The 23,219-nt window shown below is 37.1% G+C and overlaps 1 protein-coding gene across 1 annotated transcript in view; it reads right to left on the bottom strand.

Moving 5' to 3' along the window:
• Positions 1–11,661: 11,661 nt before the first annotated feature.
• LOC103509500 overlaps positions 11,662–23,219 on the bottom strand; it is a 24,062-nt gene continuing 12,504 nt past the window's right edge. Inside the window, exons 3-6 of the mRNA XM_008474124.3 lie at positions 21,437–21,700; positions 18,256–18,700; positions 17,948–18,072; positions 11,662–11,742 (exon numbers count right to left, since the gene is read on the bottom strand). Of these exons, the coding sequence (XP_008472346.1) occupies positions 11,662–11,742; positions 17,948–18,072; positions 18,256–18,700; positions 21,437–21,700 (915 nt within the window). The remainder of the gene's footprint in view (positions 11,743–17,947; positions 18,073–18,255; positions 18,701–21,436; positions 21,701–23,219) is intronic.

Consider the following 23,219-nt stretch of genomic DNA (forward strand, 5'->3'; position numbering starts at 1 on the left):
AAGTAGTCCTGTTAATGCTTAATTTCTTCCTAAAAATTCATTAACCCACTCGAAAGCTACATGAGGGACGGACGCTATCTCACACGTTGTAGTACGAAGAGACTTGCTACTACACGACTACATTTACGGAGCATCTTTCGGTGTTAAACTTTACGTTTACATGTTACGGAAAAATTTTGTTAACTTACATAATACGTTTACATGTCTACTTTTATAACTAATAAACATTAGACTGAAATTTATACTAAAGTTTAGTTATCGATTGACAACTGATTTTTTTTTATTAGAGTTTTGTCGATTTGAGTGTTCAGTGTTGGTTTAGTGTCAAAAAATAAATAAATATAAGTAAAATTGGGTGGTATTATTATATATTTTTTTATTTAATTTTTATTTAATATGATGAAATAAATAAAAACAAATGTTTTATATGCACGTCAAAAAGCTACGCATATTTAATTTTTGACTAAGACTAACCAACTAAGTTAAACTCTAGGAAGAAAGGGAAGCGTTTCCTGACCAGTTTGCTCCAGGAACGCTCTCCAGCCGAACTCTAAGAAAGAACTTTTGATCTTTCTTGCAAAAATCCAATGCTTTTTGGTCAAATATTTAGGCTTAATAACGTTAGGAACGAGTCGTGAACGAGCTGACGTTTCCTGTAGAATATAAAGACAAAGTATTTATTCCCACAATCAGAGGGACAAAAAACGGAAGAGTCGAAATGCGTTCTTTCACTTATCAAGGTTTGTAGGTGTCTTCGTCTTCTTAGACTATAAATTAAACTTCTGTAAAGATTAAGTTATAACATTTTTTTTTTTTTTTTGTCGTTCCTGTTTGTATTAAAATTGTAAATAATAGAAACTATGGCTTCTGTTTCATTCGGTGTTGAATGGCATGCTAATGCATGTGTCAAGAGTTTTAAAACTAGAGATTGTAACTATATAGTGGATAGGTCAGAAGACTCCTTTACATGGATGTAGGATATAGACTGAACACGGTTTAACGATATTAAAAGGCAAGGTCTGTCCTTGACGTACTTCATTCTTTTCTTTAATCCGTTCTCATTACTAAAATATTCAATCATTCCATTACTAAACTACACGTGGTTACGTAGTCTGTTAACTAACTTAACTACATAACCACTCAAGTAAACAGAATCATGAACTTCCTTACAAAACGGTATGGGGCCGCTCATTTTGCATTCTTCGATGGAAATAAACTTCTGTTATTTCGGTAAGTGTCGAAACAATGATACAGAATTAAGTATCCATATACAAATATTTATCCATAAAGAAACATACTAGAACTACGTTATATTGCTTGAGACAAATCTGACCGAACCATTCCCCTTAAAAAATATTAATTATTTTTATCTGAATTTATTTTTTAAATATTTACGATTACCTATTAAAAAACAATTTTAATTTATTATTTCTTTAATGTTTATTTTGATATAATAAAGAAAATAATATAAATAAAATAATCATGTATTCTCCTGGATCTCGCAAGTATCTCTTGGGAGCCCGAGCCAAGTTGTAGGTACTCATTTTTACGATAGTGAAGCAAAAATTGATTAAATTCATCTATAATATTTAAAGAAAAAACAAACTTTATGAAAAAAAAAAATAAATAAAACAAAAACGCACCTAGTTAGAACTCAAAATCGAATGATAAATGACCAAAAATTCAAGGTAGGTAGGTATAGGGGTCAGATGGTCACCATCCAGGTACTAACCACGCGCAACGTTACCTAACTTCAGTGATCCGTGGGGAACTAGTGCATGCAACATGCTATCATTCCAAATGAAAATACTTGTTTTGACAAATCCCGGGTAAAATTACAGTGTTGCCAACGCGTACCACACGCTTAGCATCATCTTAGGTAAAACCGGTCTCACCCCTTATCGGACTTGTTTATAAATACCATTCTATTTTGAACGGGCTCAGAACGTGATTACCTCTGAGTTCGTTTTTTCTCAAGTAAATTCTCAGAACGATCTGAAGAACTTGTTCATAAATACGGGTGTAAGAGAAGACTCTAGACTGGTGATGTTCAAAGAAAATGGATATAGTTTCTCATTTCCTTTGGGGAAAACGCAATGAAGTGAGATAAAACGAGTGTGTGGGGATTATACTATCAAGCGTTGTGGAAAACTGATAAAAAGAACCCCTTTAAAACCGACAGACCTGTTTTCACTCATGTCAGAATAAATGGGATTTTTTGTTCCGTTTTTCGCTCCCCTATTTAAACTTGGATTACCTCCCTTCTGTTCCTTTCCCTCTCCCTCCCGCTATTTCTCCATCTCTCCTAATACTTTCCTTGGAAATAGACCTAACTTTGACTAACTTGGTGTTTCGTGCTAGGTTCTTTAGATCAAAAGGGCTACGCACATATCAAAATATAAAGAATAGATAATTAAATCAGATACATTGTAGGAACAACAACTATGGCTCCTGTTTTTTATCCAGGAAACTAGTTTATCATTAAAACACCAGTATGAAATGCGTCGAAAAATGGCTGAATTTTTACATTTCTACATTTTTTTTATCAGATCGAAGGTAGACACCTAAGTACCTTGTATTTTTACATGTAATCTTTTATGCTTTTTCGTGTCGGACCTAATAAAAAGTATATGGATCGAATAAATAAGTAAAAATCCAAAACACATAACTTTACCCTCTGTAGTGAACGTTTGAATTTACATCTGTTGTAGGAATAATACGTGACATTTTACCTATACTGTTCATTGGTTACCTTAATTTGGTTAGCCTTGATCCGGACTGAGTCAAGTCTAGCCTAAGAATACAGTCAAGGAGATTATCTTAGATTGCTTAAAGATGATCATAGGATCTGACCATCTATCTGTACCTACATTGTATAAAAATATATTTCTTAAAAAAATTGACGGTTTTGAAAATTCATTTCGTTATGACGTAAGACAAAATTAAGTTTCGTTGTGGTATGCTGAACTTTGATCGATGTCTCAGTTCTTTGGCGGTCACAACATTGAAAGATAACCACGACTTATCCGACTACCTATTTTATGGCGGTCATTACCTACCTACTGAGTTAGGGTGTACCTGATTTATTTTGAGTAGGTATAAGTACGTAGGTGTACTCGTATACCCAAGTCTAGGGCCAAAAATATAAAACTTGAAATTCCCGCTCTGGGGGTTTGACTGTTAAGAACGCTACAGAATTATTTAGACAGTCAGGGAGATAGGAAAGTCACTTACCTTTTCTCTTTTCAAAGCAGGATCTCTCAGCAGGATTTTCTTAAACAACGACGCCATTTCAATAAAATGAAAATTAAAGCAAACAATCACTAAGAAAATTAAAAACAACAACGGAATGTGCTTCTTTGAAGATTTTGGCTCCTTTTTAAATCCCAATTCTCTAACACAATTCAATTTTACAAACTCACTTTCATCGACACCTAGCTTCAAAGCTTTTTTAAGAATATTTTGGACACAATTTTTTTCGAGTTCTATTTGATCGGACATTTTATTCGATCCTCACTCCTGATCAACAAGTATCTAACGAAGTTTGTTGTACTTACAGGAAGAAAATGTCTGGCGCAAACGCTTTTGACAGAAATTGAGGGCGACAAAGTTTCCATCTATTGTCATTATTTTCAATAAACTCTCTTCAACCGCAACTTTCATCTATCTAATTCATTCTTCTTCTTAATTGGATTCTATAAAGAACCCTTCTGCAGAGAGTTTGAATCTATTTTCAGTCAATGGTTATCTCTTTTTGTATTAACAATCGTGGAACATCTGTGTACCTGTTACGTTAATTTCATCTGTAGGAACAACGTTTTTTTTTTTTTTTTTTTTTTTTTTTTTTTCATCAGACCAGGCTATAAGCTTTTGAGATTTCATATAGCTTCAAGTTTCAATCACTTGAGTAGAGATTCGGTTTGCAAGCTTTAGGTCAGTTTAGGAACCTATATGAGAATTAGCACCATAACGTTTAGACCACCATTCAGCTTATGGTAATTCTAGATTGATCCCCTATCTTCTGCGAACAGATCAGAATTTCCGAGCTTACCGCTTCACTGATCGTTCGGCATGAGGGTTTGGCAACGAATCACATTACTGCTCGGATAAACTTTTATGATTTTTTTCATATCAACCAGCTCTGAAGACAATGCTTTGGAATGTACCCAAGTTTCTATTGGCATCATTAGCTTAGGTATGCAACTATACACTTAGCAGCGGTAAGTTCATCACTCATCAGACCTGTATCTTGTGACCCGCACGAACTGTGATGCACTTTCCCTTATCGTGTTGTAAGTTCTCGTGTTTTTTTTTTTTTTTTTTTTTTTTTTTTTCATGGGACCATAAAAACCACTGGTATACGTACACGAAGAGCGAATAGAGGGTATGATCTGAAAACCGAGAGTCGAGATTAGATGAATCATGCGAGCTTGAAGAAGAATAGATTGAAGAGAAGAATATTGTCTTGATGACGCATAAGCTCTACTCTAGGAGTCCACCAGACTGACCAGAATGTGAGAATGTGGGATTGAAATTGGTGAAATTTCTTCAAGCTCCTGACGTTTGGGGATTACCACGTCAGTTCTACGTAGTGACGTGTTTCCCGGAATCGATGACTCTTCACTGCTAAGGAATCAACGACCTCGGACCTCGTGAATAGACATAGCGTCATTAGATTTATCGTCCAAGCAAGGTCGACTAATGTTTCGCAAGACATTCCTTTTCATCTCCTTATCATAACCGGGGAATTAAGTACATATTTGATTGGTTTTTCTTTTGTTGAAGTACCGTAGAAGAGCGGGAATAGAGGACTCAATATTTCATCTTTTTCAGTTAATGGTAATATTGGTACCGCCAGTTATTGGTAATATTGGTTATCCTCAAGACCAGAACAATAAATATAACTTTACAGTTAAGTTTGCCAACCGTTAGGTAAAAAACCAAGTTTTGTCTGACCTCGAGAATTGTGCCAGCATTACAAAAGATTGATTAAATAGCTGCGTAAATCCTAGATACCTAGACTGTCCTAGACTAGTCTACTTTCTACTCAAAATCAAAATAAACTAGAATACAGTAACTTGGTTTGGCACAATATTCAATATGGTTTTCTCAATATCTAAAGTTTCCCGTTTGTAGGTATGTTTGTATGTAGGCTAACATTTGTACATAGGTACCTATAATGTACCTAGAACACCTGGTTAATACTTACGTAGGTACCTAGGTATTTTAATAGAATTAAACTAAAAGCTATCTATGTTAACTAATAACTATACAGACATATTGTACATGTATGAAATTTCATTTATTTTTTCCTTTTTCTTTGACGTACCTATATTATTTACGGATCTTCCTATAATATTCGTAATTTCATTTATTTAATCAAGATGTACCTACTTACTTCAATTAGTACCAATACCTACTTTGCTACGTGTACCTATTATCTGCCTGAATATCTAATATGGCACCTATTCGCCCTGACCTTGGCCATGAAAGCTAATGATGCATCACTATACAGGTATAACACATAGGTATTTCAGGCTAATCATTCGAGTGTTTGTTCAAATTTGAAGGCTCCTGACACTTCAGACAAGGGTTACCTACTTATATTCAACAATGACGTAATGTTTCCAGCGTATGATGACATAGCACATGTTTATTTATGAAGCATGAATATTAAATAAATACTCGTAGAAGCTTTGTATTGATTGAAATCATTGCGATGTTTAATGTTTGGTAAACAAGAAAATACCAATAGGCAGAGTTCTTGTATCTTCAACTTGGCATGCCATCTTGCCAAATCCCGATTTGACCTGGACAGTCCCGGTTTGAGGCTGCTGTCCTTTAAAGCCTTTCACATTGCCTGACCAACTGCTCTTCTTCGTTATTTGTGAAAAAATCATCCCCACTCAAATGCTGGATAATGTTAGAAAATTCTCGAACCATTGATGGGAATAAAAAAAAATGTATGGACTGTTTAGAATCACAAGATTCAATCCTACCAACCTTGGCATGGAATGATACAATCTTGTACAAAATGTCAACGAATTGTCCAATACTGTCCGTGTGAAAATATCTAAAAGCACCTCCAACCATCAGAGTCGAAGTTTTTGATTGGTTGATTACATCTCAAGTCCCAAGTTGGATGAGATGGTTAGGTTCTAGTAGTTAGATGGTTTCGTACTTGGTAGTCACTCGTCAATAACAAAGAAGATGAATGGTATTCGTGGCTAATTCAATTAGAGTTGAAGGTATTCCGCTCGAGGCCAAATAGATGACTTATTAGTTTTGGTTTTGCCTCATTGAGTAGCAGCACGAATTGTTATCATGAATTTATTATTGTAAAGTTTATTTAGGGTACAGTGTACGTACTATACTGGTACATATAGGAGTACAGATACCTATAGATATCTAGGCTCGTATTATAATCAAGATGCGTATACGTATTATTTTGTGAACATAACTTGAGCAGCACTAATAGGTATGGTTACCTGTGTCATCCATTGTATATATGTATTCAAGTATCATTTCTGAATACCTATTAGTACTCTGATGGATAATAATAAAATAATTTCACAATTCACAGGCCGATTTTATCACACGATGATAGTTTTCTTTTTGATTTCGGATAAATAGATGTATTATGTACCTATCTCTTCTCAGTCAGAAAGAGGAAGGGTAATTTCCTTGTATTATTCAAAGCATGTACGAATCCCAGTCAAGCGGACTTGTCTATCGAAATGTTGCCTATCGAGACTGCATGAACGTAGAGATTAAAAATACTCACGCGGCTTTGTAAAAAGGAAAAAAAAAAAAGCATAATATCGCATCCTAACAAGGCAGAACGATCGAAAACGAACATTATCCGCTCAGGATAAAATCCGCCCCGTGCGGGAATCGAACCGGCGCGGCGGCCTAGCGCTTACAACAACTTTGCCGATTAAAATTATAGTTTAGGTATAGGTATTACCTACATACCTATATGAGTACGTAATGCGGTAATGATTGTTTTGAATGATGACTTGAGGCGTGCCACAGCAAAACGTTGCTAGTGCCGGATTTTTTTTTTTTTTTTCGGGAGAGACAGAAAACCTTTTTCTTGAAAAAACTATTGCTGTGGCACGCCTCACTTGATGTGACTCTCACCTCACACCAAACTACATACTTACCTACATATGGCGATGGTAAGAACGTGTTAAAGAAAGTTCTTAATTACTTGTTAAACATAGCTCGTTTATAATTTTAATTAATCTGGGATATTTTAGCGCACTTACCAATGTGTTAGCATGAGAGTGCGAATTAGCAATTGACCAGTGCGTACATAGTTTGTTTATAATTTTAATTAATCTGGGATATTTTAGCGCACTTACCAATGTGTTAGCATGAGAGTGCGAATTAGCAATTGACCAGTGCGTAACGAGCTAACGAGCAGTAGGAATCTACTTACGAGTATTTCAGAAGCCAGTAAAACAAACATAAGAACTTACCCACCTGGTAGGTACCTACACGTTAGAAGATAGTTGCTAGCTAGGTACTTACCTAGGTTCCTAGGTAGGTACATAGATTTCTAGATAATTAGGTAACAAAAGTAGGTTCTTCATAGGAATGTAGGTATTTACTTGCAAAAACTTGGGTAGGTAACTCCTACCTACCTAACTACATAGGTAGGTACTTGATTCAACTAGGTAGATAGGTAAAGGAGGTTTTAAGCTTATTCATTTCTAGTTTATGCATAATATCCAGACAATAAATCCGAAAACATAATAAAACCATCAACTCTTTGAAAACCAACACAGAAAGAAATAGTGCATAATATCCAGACAATAAATCCGAAAACATAATAAAACCATCAACTCTTTGAAAACCAACACAGAAAGAAATAGATTTGCACAGTACAAAGAGAGTAAAGTGTTATTTTGCATGGTCGAATAATTACAATTGCAATTATTCCAATGGTGGTACTTATACGTGCACTCACATTATGAATTTCTCATTCTTTTATTTCATTTAGTAGGAAGTAGGCACCTATGTGTGTACCTAGAAAGATTTTTTCTGCTTAATTTATGCGTCCTTCCGTTGCTAAAAACATGATTCCTCTAAGTTAAATGAGTCATTCAGACTCCGAGAGCTTCTCTAAGGTTAAAGTGTTGCATTGTCACGATTATGTATAAAGACGATATTGAAAAGCTTTTAACATGAGTTGGATTTCCGTGCAAGAGAGTATTCAGTACCGATACCGAAGCTAGGTATGCCAGTGTCTATTAGGTATCACAAAGCGGAAAAAATTCAAACCTTCTAAAGTCCACATGAGGGTTAATTTTTTCTCCTTTTTTATGGGACCAAAATAGGTGAGTTGCCCACATACGTGTTTCGATATGTAGCCAATTAGCACATAGATAGGTAATACAGGTATCCACGTGTTTTAATTGGTACGTAGAAAGTACTTCGGTTTTGACGATAAAATTCTTTAAATCTTAGACTATTTATTACACAGTAGTTAGATAAGTTAGAAGAGTCAAGAGTAAGAAGAGTTAGATTATTATAATATGCATAGGTAGACGTAGTACCTACCTACCTATCTTACTAGTAAAGAACTCTGTAGACATGTACAAATGAATGACACATACAACTTCCCGTAAAAGTATACCTACCTTTTACAACCAAGTAGCTTGTATCCATTAAAAATTACCTATTCGTCTGGGAAATTTCTAACTCAACTGCGTTACATCTTACATTCTAAAGAGGGATCTACGATCTAGGTAGTTACTAAGGTAGATTGTTTTTATTTTACTCGTATACCTAACCTATAGGCAGGCAAGGTTAACATCGTATGCGTTAGGAAAATATCCTGCACTCAGCATCAATAGGTTAAGCCTCCTATTTTTTCGAGGGAAACCTACAAAATACCGTGGAGAAATTATTATGACTAAAATTGAAAATTTAAATTTTATTTTCTATCCACTGAAGTGCCCGTGTCCAAAAAGTAGGTGGAAAAGTCTTGGTACCTACTGGGTCACTTGTTTCCATTTTTTAATTCCTAGAAAAGATAATGAGGGAGGGAGAGAGGAATCGCAAGTATTTTTTTTTTTTTTTTTGTATTGTCAGGGGATGTGCCAAAAAAATAAACATTTTTGGTTCTTTATTCCAATGAATCTGAATATGGTTGGTTCGGCAGAAAAGCGAGGAAAAAAAAACAAGAAGAAGACGAAGAAGAAGGAGGAGAAGACCTTATGAAGATTCACATGTTGTGTTGAGAGTTAACAATGGATTTGAAGAGGTTATGAGAAGTGCATTGTTCAGGTGCAAGCTGCATGTGAGGAATCCGTACAACGAAAATCCAGGGCGACCTAAACATTTGAACAATGCCAGTGCAAATATTTTCAAGATTAAAAGTAATTAAATTCTGCACATAAGCTCTCAATACGACCCAGTGTCGAGGCGTCACCATGGGAAGCTACTTTTTTTTAAAAAAAAAAAAAAAAAAAAAAAAAAAAAGGAAAAGGAAAAGAGGGGGAAGGGGGAGAAAGTTTGAGTGTGTGCCATGGCAAAGATTCAATGTCTCGTAAGAAGGTATAGGAAGGCTGCCATTTACATAAATATCTATTTATGATAGGTATAGAAAAGCCTTACAGGGAAAGCCTGGTGACTTTTTCTGAGCAAATTTTGGTATGTTCGCACTGAGAAAAAAATTGGTGATAGGGTGTCACTAGAAAAACCAGCAACCAGGAAGATTCTTAGATGGTTAATGATAATGGTTAATGCCCCACGCCAGCAATGACCAGAAATTGAAAAAGAAAAATCTGGTGTGAACATCACACGACTTTCCTTATCCTATTGAATGATGCTTATTTGGGTGCTCTTCTAGCCCAACTTTTACAATATCTCTAACCGTTTAGTCGGTATAGCTAAAAATAACAGCAAAAAAAAAAAAAAAAAAAAAAAACAAAAAAAAACCACTAAAAATTCCCTATCCGTTTTTACCTGTCAGCCAATAATAATAATAGACTCTTGAGTGGAAGGCAACCACTAGGCGAGGTTAACGCCTTAGGCGTTCTCTACCACCTAACCCTTAGAGCTCCATTATTATGTGGTCAAATTCTCAAATAATTGAGGATAAAATTCCATACCTCGGCTGGGATCGAACCCACGCCCTCCTGTTTACCAGGCGAGCGTCTTGACCACTACGCCACCGAGGCAGGTTAAACATAGTTTGTTTATAATTTTAATTAATCTGGGATATTTTAGCGCACTTACCAATGTGTTAGCATGAGAGTGCGAATTAGCAATTGACCAGTGCGTAACGAGCTAACGAGCAGTAGGAATCTACTTACGAGTATTTCAGACGCCAGTAAAACAAACATAGGAACTTACCTACCTGGTAGGTACACGTTAGAAGATAGTTGCTACCTAGGTACTTACTTAGGTTCCTAGGTAGGTACATAGATTTCTAGATAATTAGGTAGGTAACAAAAGTTGGTAGGTACCTACCTAGGAGGAGAGCAAAATTTTCTTCATAGGAATACTCGTACTCCTACCTACCTAACTACATAGGTAGGTACTTGATTCAACTAGGTAGATAGGTAAAGGAGGTTTTAAGCTTATTCATTTCTAGTTTTCTGTAAGCTGGCATAAATAACTAAATTTTACTCCAGAGCTGGAATGTGGTTCCCAGGCTTCCCAGACAAAGAGCTCAAAAAAAACTAACCCTGCTAATTTTTACCTCACCCAGCCTGAGTAGGGCCGAAAATAACTCAACAAAAGTCCTATCTCCATGGTCACCCATCCAGTTAAAGATACGGCGCATTGATGCTTAACTTCAAATACTATCAAAGAAAATAACCATTGAGATTGAAAATTTCATTCAAATTCCTTTATTTCTTTTTAGGAACGGGCCCCATTGCCACAGAAGTTCAACCATAAAGTTCGAGGGAAAAAATACTCGGTGGGAAATTTTCCAGACAAGATAACCAAGATCGCAGGAAATCCCACTTCCATCCGAAGCGCGCTCTGTATAGCTTCGTGACTCGACTCGTGAGTCGTAAGCTGTGACCGCAAAGTGAACATCAGCTGAGATCGTTCTCAGGCTGAATTTTTTGTTGATAATTTGATATAAATTTATTTTTAAAGATTTAAAAAATATTTAACAAAAAATTAATTTAAAAAGCAATATTCTTTTGAATAGTGTAGATAAACTCCGAAAAATGCACTCAGTTTCAAATTAATCATCATAAATCGTCATCGGTAATTAAAAAGTGTTTTCTACTTGTCCAGTCATTTCAGTGAATGTTGATATAAATTTATTTTTAAAGATTTAAAAATTATTTAACAAAAAATTAATTTAAAAAGCAATATTCTTTTGAATAGTGTAGATAAACTCCGAAAAAATGCACTCAGTTTCAAATTAATCATCATAAATCGTCATCGGTAATTAAAAAGTGTTTTCTACTTGTCCAGTCATTTCAGTGAATATCTTCCCATCTTCCCAATGATAAATTTAACCATGTCCCATTTGTGATCTAAAATAACACAGATTGATGTTTGTATCGTTTTTGTATCAGTGTCTGATGATAAATTTAACCATGTCCCATTTGTGATCTAAAATAACACAGATTGATGTTTGTATCGTTTTTGTATCAGTGTCTGGTGTGTTCATTATCTTGTCTATTAATAAGCTCCACTTATAAATAGTTCTATTGAGGATACCAAATTATCAACAAAGGCATCCGGAATGAAGTACAGATCTATCTGTAGAAGATTGGATAAACATTTCAAAGTTATTTTCTTGTAAGTATCTGACTATTTATTTTTCTTCTCTTCTTTCATTACCTACCTCTATACAGCAGTGGTAGTTCTAAATCATTTAAATATAAGTAGGTACTTACCTACCTAGTTTAAGGACATGTACATAGGTACCTACACATAATACGTCATGCATTGCATGATCTTCATGTTCAGAGATTGATACATTATTTATCTTCCTGACCTTGCTCTCAAATGAAGTGAACTAAACATGTAGCTGCTCAGCTATCTAATTGTTTTTCAACATGCCACAATTACTATCTGTAAAGATTAAAGAGAACTTCCTGTGAAAAATGAATTAACCCTTTAACGGGCAAAATACAAAGGGTCGCTTTTTTCTTTTAAAAAATGCATTTTTATGGTCTATATGGGGTCAGTGTTAGGTTTTTTATACAGTTTTATTTTATTTTAGTGGTTTTTAGGGTGGGAAATTATTATCCCAGAGACTGTTTGGATAAAGTGAATATCAGTATGAGGCACTGGGATAATAGTTTCCCACCTTCCCAATATTTCCATTTTCGCGCCAAACTAGATTCTTGTACTCGTTGGTATTTATCATAATAACAAACCTTGAAGTATTTTGCACACGATGCGTTTGAGTGAACACACTCTGAAGGCGCGATAAAAATTAAAAAAATCCGTTTACAATGAAAAGCGTGGTGGGAAATTATTATCCCAGAGACCGTTAAAGGGTTAAGTATAGGTACCTACCTACTCATATTATACATAATAAGTACTTGGGTTTCAGGCAAACACCTAGGAAGGTATATTGGGAACAGGGTCTCAAGAGAGGTCCCACAAAAGACAACAAATTGATAGGAACCATAAAGAAACAGTTGTAGCCACTTATGTAGGATAGGTAGGTATTATTATTATTTAGTAGGTACTAAAGAAGATACAACGCAGAAAATTGCCCAGACAACTGTTTGATATAAAGTTTAATTAAAATAATATCCTAACTTAAATGGGCATTTTCTCTTCTTATACCCCACATATATCTTCTGGTCAAATTCATTTGGTATCCTTTGGCTTATGTAGGATAGGTAGGTATTATTATTATTATTTAGTAGGTACTAAAGAAGATACAATGCAGAAAATTGCCCAGACAACTGTTTGATATAAAGTTCAATTAAAATAATATCCTAACTTAAATGGGCATTTTCTCTTCTTATACCCCACATATATCTTCTGGTCAAATTCATTTGGTATCCTTTGTCCGTGAGGCAACCTGCCGTTGAGCAGAAACATTTCTCTCATCATTTTTTTTTTTTTTTTTCAAGAAGTTTTGAAAGAAGCTAATCCACCAAATATTGCACATCTCATTATGTACTTGCATCCCTAGTATTTTAATTTGATAATCCTCAGGATCAACACTTTTAACCAATGTTAAGTAATGCATTGTACCACTTAGTACCTAGCACAATCTATGTAGAAAAGTAGCCTGGAAATAAACATAATAAGTATTACTTATACAAGTGTCACAACAACTCCAAGTATCAGCATTATACCCAACTAATTAGTTGTACCATGGCCCTTGAGATAAAATGCCTATCACAACTACAGTTGTGCCATAGCACTCTAAAGATTACTGTACTACCCTCTCCCTTTCTCTATAAAGGGCATGTAACCCAGAACCCACTCATGTACCGTGTACATACTGTACACATAAAGCAAGTGTATGCAAATACTTACTTATCTAAGCAGATAAAAACAAATCTCTGATAGGTACCAAAGCCTTGTTCAAAGGAAATTCCTATTTAAATTCCTTGGTACTTAGGTGTTTATTGACTATTGACGGATAAGTCATTAAGTGCTCACAAGTGGGACATTTTTGCTTTAGGTCTGGAACTCATGTCTGATTGGTTGTTACTTATGTACCTAGGTACTTAAATGTTGATGATTAGGTAAATGTTGATGATTAGGTATATCTGTTTCAACTTTTCAAAATTTCACATACTTACTTACTCACTTATTTTTACATAGGGTAAGTAGGTAACTCCCAAATGTCCCTACAGACCAGCACTCCGTAATGTAAGGAACTACTTATGTTTGAGTTGAATAAAAGGTGAGGACATTTTCTTGAAGATTTACTTACTAAGTACATGAGAAAAATAAAGCTCACAGTCATCTCAGACTGTGTTAGTGTACATTGTACAATATGTGTTCACATATTTGCATAACATTTCCCTTCATAATATTCATCTTGGTACCATGTTTCTTGTGGAATATTCCTGAATATTTTATCTTTCATCCCACCCTCACTTTGCATGTTTAATATATTTTCACTCAACACCCCCCACTTGTTCCACCCAGCTGTTTCACCCCAGGGTTTCAAGTATGTAAAGAGGTAGAGTCTCTGTGAGCCATTTCCATTACATCATGAAAAAGAAACAGTAAGTGAACTCTTCAATCCCTGTCAACCCCTATCATTAATCATCAAGATAATAAGATGTTTTCACTGTGGCAAAAGAGAACTTTTCACAGCCACGCTGATATTAGTCTTGTGAAATTCAAGTAGCAATAGATCAGATCTTAGCAAACGAAAGGTAAAGTTCGAGTTTCTCAATCTCTAATCACTAGGAGACCTAAGGGGACTACCCTAAAAACTACACAAGTTGCTAGAGAAGACCAAATAAGGGACACGAAGAACTGTTCGTTTGTAGCTCGGTCCTGGGTTTGATGCCAACTGCGACATCAAATTCTTTGTTTGAGAGTTTGACCACTTGAGAATTGTTGATCTTACTCAGTGGTTTAGTGGTTTAATCTCTGGTTTTCTACATCCAAGTTGTCGTTTGCTGGGACTCCCAACTAGATCCTACGTAGGCTTCAGAACTGGAAAAACGACACTTATAACGTACTTGAAATTTCTACTAGCTGGTTACTTTTTTTTTTCTTCTCCTGAAGCCCAATATTTTTGCCTCGATTTTATAAGTTTAAAAAAACCTGTTCCGTTGAAATAAGATTGAGTAGTCCGAGTCCAAAGCAAGTCTTTGAACTTCTGAGTCTGAATTTAGTACGACTTGGTACAGGGAAAAGAACTTTAAAAATAGAATTGGTATCTCCAGAGTGCACAGTTATAATCTACCTACTTCTAGAGTTCTTGAATTGATACTTAGGTAGTGTTTGAATCAAATTTCAGCCTTGGCTTTACAGTTAGGAAGGTCGTGGACTTGTAGTTCATGGGTTGCTGGGTCATAACTGTGACTGAGAAGTTATTTTTTCGAATTATATAGATTGTTGCAGACATTTGATGCTGGCTGGATTTGTGTTATTCGCAACAAATCTATGTTTTCTGGTAGGTAAATTTCTCCGGATTTCATCACTTGTGGTAGGCACATTTGCTGTGGGTTCTATCACGATATTTTCTGGTTTGACCAGTTAGTACTGAGTTCCAGGTGTTCGGTAGAAAATTCCTCAATAACATCGACTAGTAGTCGTTTTCCTCTCAAGAATATTATATTAAATTAATTCACAACTTATTCATAATTCAAATGTAAGATACTTACTCACCTTACACTATAGCTGAAGACCAATAAATAAATCATTATACCTATAAGTAAGTACTTACCTCTCTACTTTATTAAGAACACGCATTTTTCTTACGTCTGACTTCGAATACATGATATGATAAGGATTGAGGAGTTTCTAAAGTAAATAAGTATATAAGTAATGCTTTATTTAGACTGTCAGCTTAGAAGAAGTTGTTCCATTATACCAACAGTTTAATAGAGCACCACTTTATTGATATAATTTTGTGTACATATTACAAAAATAAGAATAATAGATTAACAACATACCTAAACATATAAAAAATATGTAAGTAGATAGCTATAAGTAGGTACTTACTCGTAGGTAAAAATCCATAAGTACTTGGGTAAAAATCCACATTATTCACATATAAAAAATAAAGGTTGCTGGGTCATAACTGTGACTGAGAAGTTATTTTTTCGAATTATATAGATTGTTGCAGACATTTGATGCTGGATTAGTGACATAGCAATTTGTGTTATTCGCAACAAATCTATGTTTTCTGGTAGGTAAATTTCTCCGGATTTCATCACTTGTGGTAGGCACATTTGCTGTGGGTTCTATCACGATATTTTCTGGTTTGACCAGTTAGTACTGAGTTCCAGGTGTTCGGTAGAAAATTCCTCAATAACATCGACTAGTAGTCGTTTTCCTCTCAAGAATATTATATTAAATTAATTCATAACTTATTCATAATTCAAATGTAAGATACTTACTCACCTTACACTACAGCTGAAGACCAATAAATGAATCATTATAAGTACCTATAAGTAAGTACTTACCTCTCTACTTCATTAAGAACACGTATTTTTCTTACGTCTGACTTCGAATACATGATATGATAAGGATTGAGGAGTTTCTATTTCTAAAGTAAATAAGTATATAAGTATAAGTAGTGCTTTATTTAGACTGTCAGCTTAGAACAAGTTGTTCCATTATACCAACAGTTTAATAGAGCACCACTTTATTGATATAATTTTGTGTACATATTATAAAAATTAGAATAATAGATTAACAACATACCTAAACATATAAAAAATATGTAGATAGCTATAAGTAGGTACTTACTCGTAGGTAAAAATCCATAAGTACTTGGGTAAAAATCCACATTATTCACATATAAAAAATAAAAGAAATTGCTTCATTTTTATCTTGTGATTATGCCCTTATAAGAAAATTTTCTTTTCTAACTACTTAACTATCACACTTCAGAGTTCAAGTAGGGGTGTTCTGTTACTAATCTCTTTATTCAAGTAGGTAGGTACATAGGTCTTTTTTTCCTATACAAATAGGTACATAGGTGTAACACCGGTAAGTAGATACCTAGGTACTCAAGTAGTTTGGTTTTTAGCTAAATCCCCTTTGGGGATGAGCTTTTCATTTGGCTTCCTGCGTACATATGAGACTCTTTTACTCAAGTATGTACCAGGAAATATGCAAATAATTTCGATGGACAAATCTCAAACTTCTTGCTCTTAAAATTTGCATAAAATCTTCTTTTAACATCACAATTTGGTTGAGTTTCCATTTTGACCCTTCCTCTTTGTCATGGTATCCTATATGCAAATTTGTTTCCAGCATACCTACTTATTATTTTTTATATTCTTCATTTTGGGTCGGAAAACGCTTCACTGTCCTTTATATTTTGGATGTTTTGAAATTAATTTTCTTCGTTTTCATTCCCTTTCTTTCTCGTTTTAGTTTTCATTTTGACCCTTCCTCTTTGTCATGGTATCCTATATGTAAATTTGTTTCCAGCATACCTATTTATTATTTTTTATATTCTTCATTTTGGATCGGAAAACGCTTCACTGTCCTTTATATTTTGGATGTTTTGAAATTAATTTTCTTCGTTTTCATTCCCTTTCTTTCTCGTATTATATATTATCTCTAGACTAGACTAGACCAGTTCGCCAGTAATAGGCCGAAAATTAGCCTGTTGTTTGCCAAGTAGGTATACTCTGCACTTAAGGCCATGAGACTAGTGACATTTTCAGAACACAAACACAAGTATTCACCTACTTATTACTTATCTACTGTACAACTTGTTCAGTCATTGAGATTGAAAATTTCATTCAAATTCCTTTATCTCTTTTTAAGAACGGGCCCCATTGCCACAGAATTTTCAACCATAAAGTTCGAGGGAAAAAATACTCGGTGGGAAATTTTCCAGACAAGATAGCCAAGATCGCAGGAAATCCCACTTCCATCCGAAGCGCGCTCTGTATAGCTTCGTGACTCGACTCGTGAGTCGTAAGCTGTGACCGCAAGAATTGTATAGCCAGCCCAGTTAAAAATTAGGTATCTTTTTTTTTCTTCTTCTTAAGAGATTTGACAGAGGGAACTGTAACTTCCAAGGTCTTATCCTCCCGAAATCGAAGAGAGAAGGAAGACAGCATAGGAGAAAGCCAGTCGTTCCGAGAACGAACATTATCCCATCAGGATAAAATCCACCCCGGGTGGGAATTGAACCCGCGGCCTAGCACCTACAAGGCAGACGCGCCACCAACCAAGCTAACTAGGCTGGCTGAGGACTCTTCAATTTTGGGAAGATAAGACCTCAACAATTACAGTTCCCTCTATCGAACCTAAAAAAAAAAAAAAATTCTATTCTATTACTTACCTTTGTTCCACCTGCCAAATGGGCGTTTTCTCTCGCCCTGCGCGCTATTTCGGCGTAATCGTGCTCGCCCTCCTCAGAACCACGACCTTCACCACCTCCATAACGACCATCCCCCTCATCATTACCTAAAAAGACTTATTTAGACAGTTACCTAGCTTGGTTGGTATCATATCTGCCTTGTAAGCCCTAGGCCGGGGTTTCGATTCCTAAATCAACTTTCTAGAGTTTTTGGCTTCTTGTCCTTCGACCGACAGATCTCTTTCTGGGGATTCCAATTAAACCTCTTAAAAAGAAGAAGAAAAACTCACCGTGGAAAGCCGCCAGTTGAATGTCAAACAGCTCTTTCGACGTCATCGTGGCCTCCTTCTTTCGTCCCGTCTTGTCTTTCGCCTCCTTCGTCCCGTTCTCAAACGTCTCATACTCGTACGTATACTGGCTGTCGATCGTTCGTCTCAGTTCGGCAAAATTCGGGCCCTCTTCCGATTGGTCCCCGAGGTCTACCGATTCGTATTCGTACGTAAAGTCCTTTGTTTTGTTCAGTCCCTGGCCCTCGTGACTCTTCGCCTTCAGTTCGCGCGTTTCCGGAAGCCGATGCTGCGCCTCGTGAATTTTCGACTCGCCTCGTTCTTGCTCGTGCGACTTCGCGTTTGTGTGGCCGGGGCCTTCGGGCTTGCTCGTGTCTTCGTTTTCAATCTCGGAGATTTTCGCCCCTCGGAAGCTCTCGTCCTTTTCCGTATTGGAAGAGTCGGCGACCTTGAATGAAATAATAATAGAAAATATAGAAATCAACACTATTCCTTCAAATTGATTTTATACTCGTAGACAAGTTTTTTTTTAAGATGTTTGACAGAGGGAACTGTAACTGCTATGGTCTTATCGTCCCAAAATAGAAGAGAGAAGGAAGACAGGATAGGAGAAAACCAGCCTTTCCGAGAACGAACATTATCCCAGAAGGATAAAATCCGCCCCGGGCGGGAATCGAACCCGCGGCCTAGCGCTTACAGTAAACAAGTTTTAAGGTGTGTCCAGACATAGTCGACCGGCCATCGGTCGACGTCGACTGAACCGTCCACACCGCCTCGACAACATAGATTCAGCTCTTCAATCGACGGCTGGTCGATTATGTTTTGGACACACCATAACTAGCCCATCAAATAAACATACCTACGAGACCTTGTTTAGACTTCTGGGGTAAAAGACCTGTCAGTCTCATTCTGGCATTGGCAGTACAAACAAGGTATTTTCTATTCTATTCTATTCGATAATAATGGAGCTCTAAATGTTAGGTGGTTGAGAACGCCTCCAGCGTTAACCTCGCCTAGTGATTACCTTCCACTAAAGAGTCTATTGTTATTTCCTCAGGTCGGTAAATTAGACAGTCCCCTATTATTATTACCTTTTTCGGTGTCACTTTTCGCAAGTTCCTCTTGTACATTTCCTGCGCGCTCGGCTCGAGTTTCTTCTCCTCCTTCAGTTTGTGAACAATGGCGCTATCTATCGTATACTTTTTGCCCGAGTTCTCGCGAAGGCGTTCGGCAGATTCCGGAACCTGTCGGTGGTGTTCGGGCGTGATCGAAGGAGCTTCGTCTTCCATCGTTTCGTACTCGTAGGTGTACTCGTCGTCGGGGTATTTGCCCGGGCCGGGATGGCCTCCGTCAACCTATTGATGGAAAAATTATTTATTAATACCTATCTATCTATTATGGGACTGGTTGCTCCTCTACCGAGAGAATATGCAATTAACACTGCGACCTCTGTAGATCTATTGTGACCAGTATTTTTTCCCCTGCCTGAGCTGCTATCCCCCGGCCTTGATGGAACTCTAACTCAATTAACACAGAAAGTCCACTAAAGGTAGAAGCTCACTATCATCACGTCATGTCACGTGAGCTCATGTCAGAAAGATGTGGTTCGAAGTTAGCTACACTGCCCTCACGTCACGTGAGGGACGTGATAGTTAGCTCATGTCAGAAAGATGTGGTTCGCAGTTAGCTACACTGCCCTCACGTCACGTGAGTGACGTGATAGTAGTGTGTTTCTACCTTAAGGCACAATGTCACGCACTAACTTAATTAAAATTAACACAATACCCACTAAGGCACCATATCATCGCACAGTAACACAGCACTACTTTGTAAAAATGTAAACAAACCGACACAAAGCTGAAAAGGCTCCTCACTGAAACAGGGTCCAGGCTTAAGAAACACAATACCTACACTGCCTGCCCACTAAGGCACTATGTCACAGTGTCACACACTAACTTGAGGAAATAGGTAAATAAACACTAAGGCACCACGACATTGACAGTCTAACTCAATTAACACAGAAAGTCCACTAAAGGTAGAAGCTCACTATCATCACGTGAGCTCATGTCAGAAAGATGTGGTTCGCAGTTAGCTACATTGCCCTCACGTCACGTGAGTGACGTGATAGTGTGTTTCTACCTTAAGGCACAATGTCACGCACTAACTTAATTAAAATTAACACAATACCCAACTGCCCACCAAATCACTATGTCATCGCACAGTAACACAGCACTACTTTGTAAAAATGTAAACAAACCGACACAAAGCTGAAAAGGCTCCTCACTGAAACAGGGTCCAGGGGACCTCAGAGAAATTTGAAAGGTTAGATGGATTTTTTTTCAGGGCCTTCTGTAGTACTAAATCAGGGGTTCCCAATAAGGCCTGGTCCGAGGACCACTTTTGAAATTCAGGATGGCTTCGCGGACCAGCTGCTTTACAAATTTAGTAAAACTAATAAAGCAGCTGACATTCTGAATAAAGCACTACTCATACTTTTGGCAACTCTCATCCTCCCATAGGTCCTTGCCTGACGGTACTGATCACAGAATTGATAACCGGGCCTTTTGTTTTCTGTTCAAACTAGATTTCCAAGTTCCTCAAGGATAAAATCCGCCCCGGGCGGGAATCGAACCCGCGGCCAGCGCTTACAGTAAACAAGTTTTAAAATGTTATCTTTTTATTTTAAAAAAGTTTATCCAGCTCTTTTATATTGTTCTCTCAACCTTGAAGGTATGTATTAAGGTGTGTCCACACATGGTCGACCGGCCATCGATCGACGTCGACAGAACCGTCCACACCGCCTCGACAAGATAGATTCAGCTCTTCAATCGACGGCTGGTCGACTATGTTTTGAACACACCAATCACACCATAACTAGCCCATCAAATAAACATGCCTACGAGACCTTGGGGTAAAAGACCTGTCAGTCTCATTCTGGCATTGGCAGTACAAACAAGGTATTTTCTATTCTATTCTATTCTATTCTATTCGATAATAATGGAGCTCTAAATGTTAGGTGGTTGAGAACGCCTCCAGCGTTAACCTCGCCTAGTGATTACCTTCCACTAAAGAGTCTATTATTATTACCTTTTTCGGTGTCACTTTTCGCAAGTTCCTCTTGTACATTTCCTGCGCGCTCGGCTCGAGTTTCTTCTCCTCCTTGTAAAGAGTCTATTATTATTACCTTTTTCGGTGTCACTTTTCGCAGGTTCCTCTTGTACATTTCCTGCGCGCTCGGCTCGAGTTTCTTCTCCTCCTTCAGTTTGTGAACAATGGCGCTGTCTATCGTATACTTTTTGCCCGAGTTCTCGCGAAGGCGTTCGGCAGATTCCGGAACCTGTCGGTGGTGTTCGGGCGTGATCGAAGGAGCTTCGTCTTCTATCGTTTCGTACTCGTAGGTGTACTCGTCGTCATGGTATTTGCCTGGGCCGGGATGGCCTCCGTCAACCTATTGATGGAAAAAATATTTATTAATAGGTATAACATGAAAATTATTTACTGAAAGATTCTGACGTGACTTTGTGAAGATTGATCTTGAAAAAAACATCAGTGAAGAGTATAATTTACTGGTGTTTTAAAAATTACTTGTTAAGTTTTTATCAAGTAGCCTCCGTGGTTATCACACTAAACTTGCACACCGGAAGTTCCGGGTTCGGCTCCCGGCGGTGTCGAATTTTTTCGGCACTGTGCTTGGAATACGAGGTGCACACAGTTTAATAATAATAACTTCTCTTCGTTTTTTACATTCTTCTTCATGATCCCTGTAAGCACTTGTGTACGTTTAGGGCTTCGTTGAGGAGCAACTTTAATTCAGTAGCGACCAGTGACGGCATTACCAGAGGGGAAAGAAAAATTATAGTGGTGTAGAATTGGTAAAGGATACTCTGTTTTTTTTTTTTTTTTTTTTTTTTTTTTTTTTTTTTTTTTTTTTTCCTCGATGTAATGTTAGATGCCAGGGGCGATTTTACTCGAGCAAAAAGGAACAACCAAACAATCCAAAGCAACATTTATGATTGATGTTATGTTTTTAAACCCATAAAATACATGAGACCTTCTTTAGACTGCTGGGGTAGAGAGACTTTTCAATCTCATTCTCATTCTAGCAGATATGTATTTGGTATTGGTATAAGTAGGGCCATCGGCTTTAATAAACGCCCTTTGTCACTGCGACCTGGTTAGATCTTTTGTGACATTTAAAAATGTGGAACGCTTCACGATTTTGAGTGTTATTCCGGCAGGATAAACAAGGTATATTCTATTCGGATACCAACCACGCTCAACGTTGCTTAACCTCAGTGAATTCTTGTTCCCAGGTGGAGAACTTCGTCCAGACCTACCATCCGGTTCGCCATCGTCTGTTCGGATACCAACCACACTCAACGTTGCTTAAACTCAATGCCCTTTTGTTCCCAGGTGGAGAACATTGTGCACACCTACCATCCAGATGTCTTCTTCATCGTTTATTCGGATACCAACCACACTCAACGTTGCTTAACCTCAATACCCTTTTGTTCCACGGTGGAGAACTTTGTGCAGACCTACCATCATGTCTTCTTCATCGTTCATTCGGATACCAACCACACTCAACGTTGCTTAACCTCAATGCCCTTTTGTTCCCAGGTGGAGAACTTCGTCCAGACCTACCATCCAGATGTCTTCTTCATCGTCTATTCGGATACCAACCACACTCAACGTTGCTTAACCCCAATGCCCTTTTGTTCCCAGGTGGAGAACTTTGTGCAGACCTACCATCCGGATGTGTTCGTCATCGTCTATTCGGTCATCGAGAGGAAGACCTTCAAGAAAGCGGAAGACATGCTGAAGACCCTTTGGGATTCAAAGTACATCGGGGAAAAGGCTGTGATTCTGGTGGCGAATAAAGCCGATCTCGAACGAAGACGACAGGTTACTCATTCGGGTAAGTTCGGGGAAATTCTTTTAACATCGGGGAAATTCAGTTAAGTTAA

The sequence above is a fragment of the Diaphorina citri genome, unplaced genomic scaffold (assembly GCF_000475195.1).
Source record: "Diaphorina citri unplaced genomic scaffold, Diaci psyllid genome assembly version 1.1 scaffold504, whole genome shotgun sequence".
Classification (NCBI taxonomy): Eukaryota; Metazoa; Arthropoda; class Insecta; order Hemiptera; family Psyllidae; genus Diaphorina; species Diaphorina citri.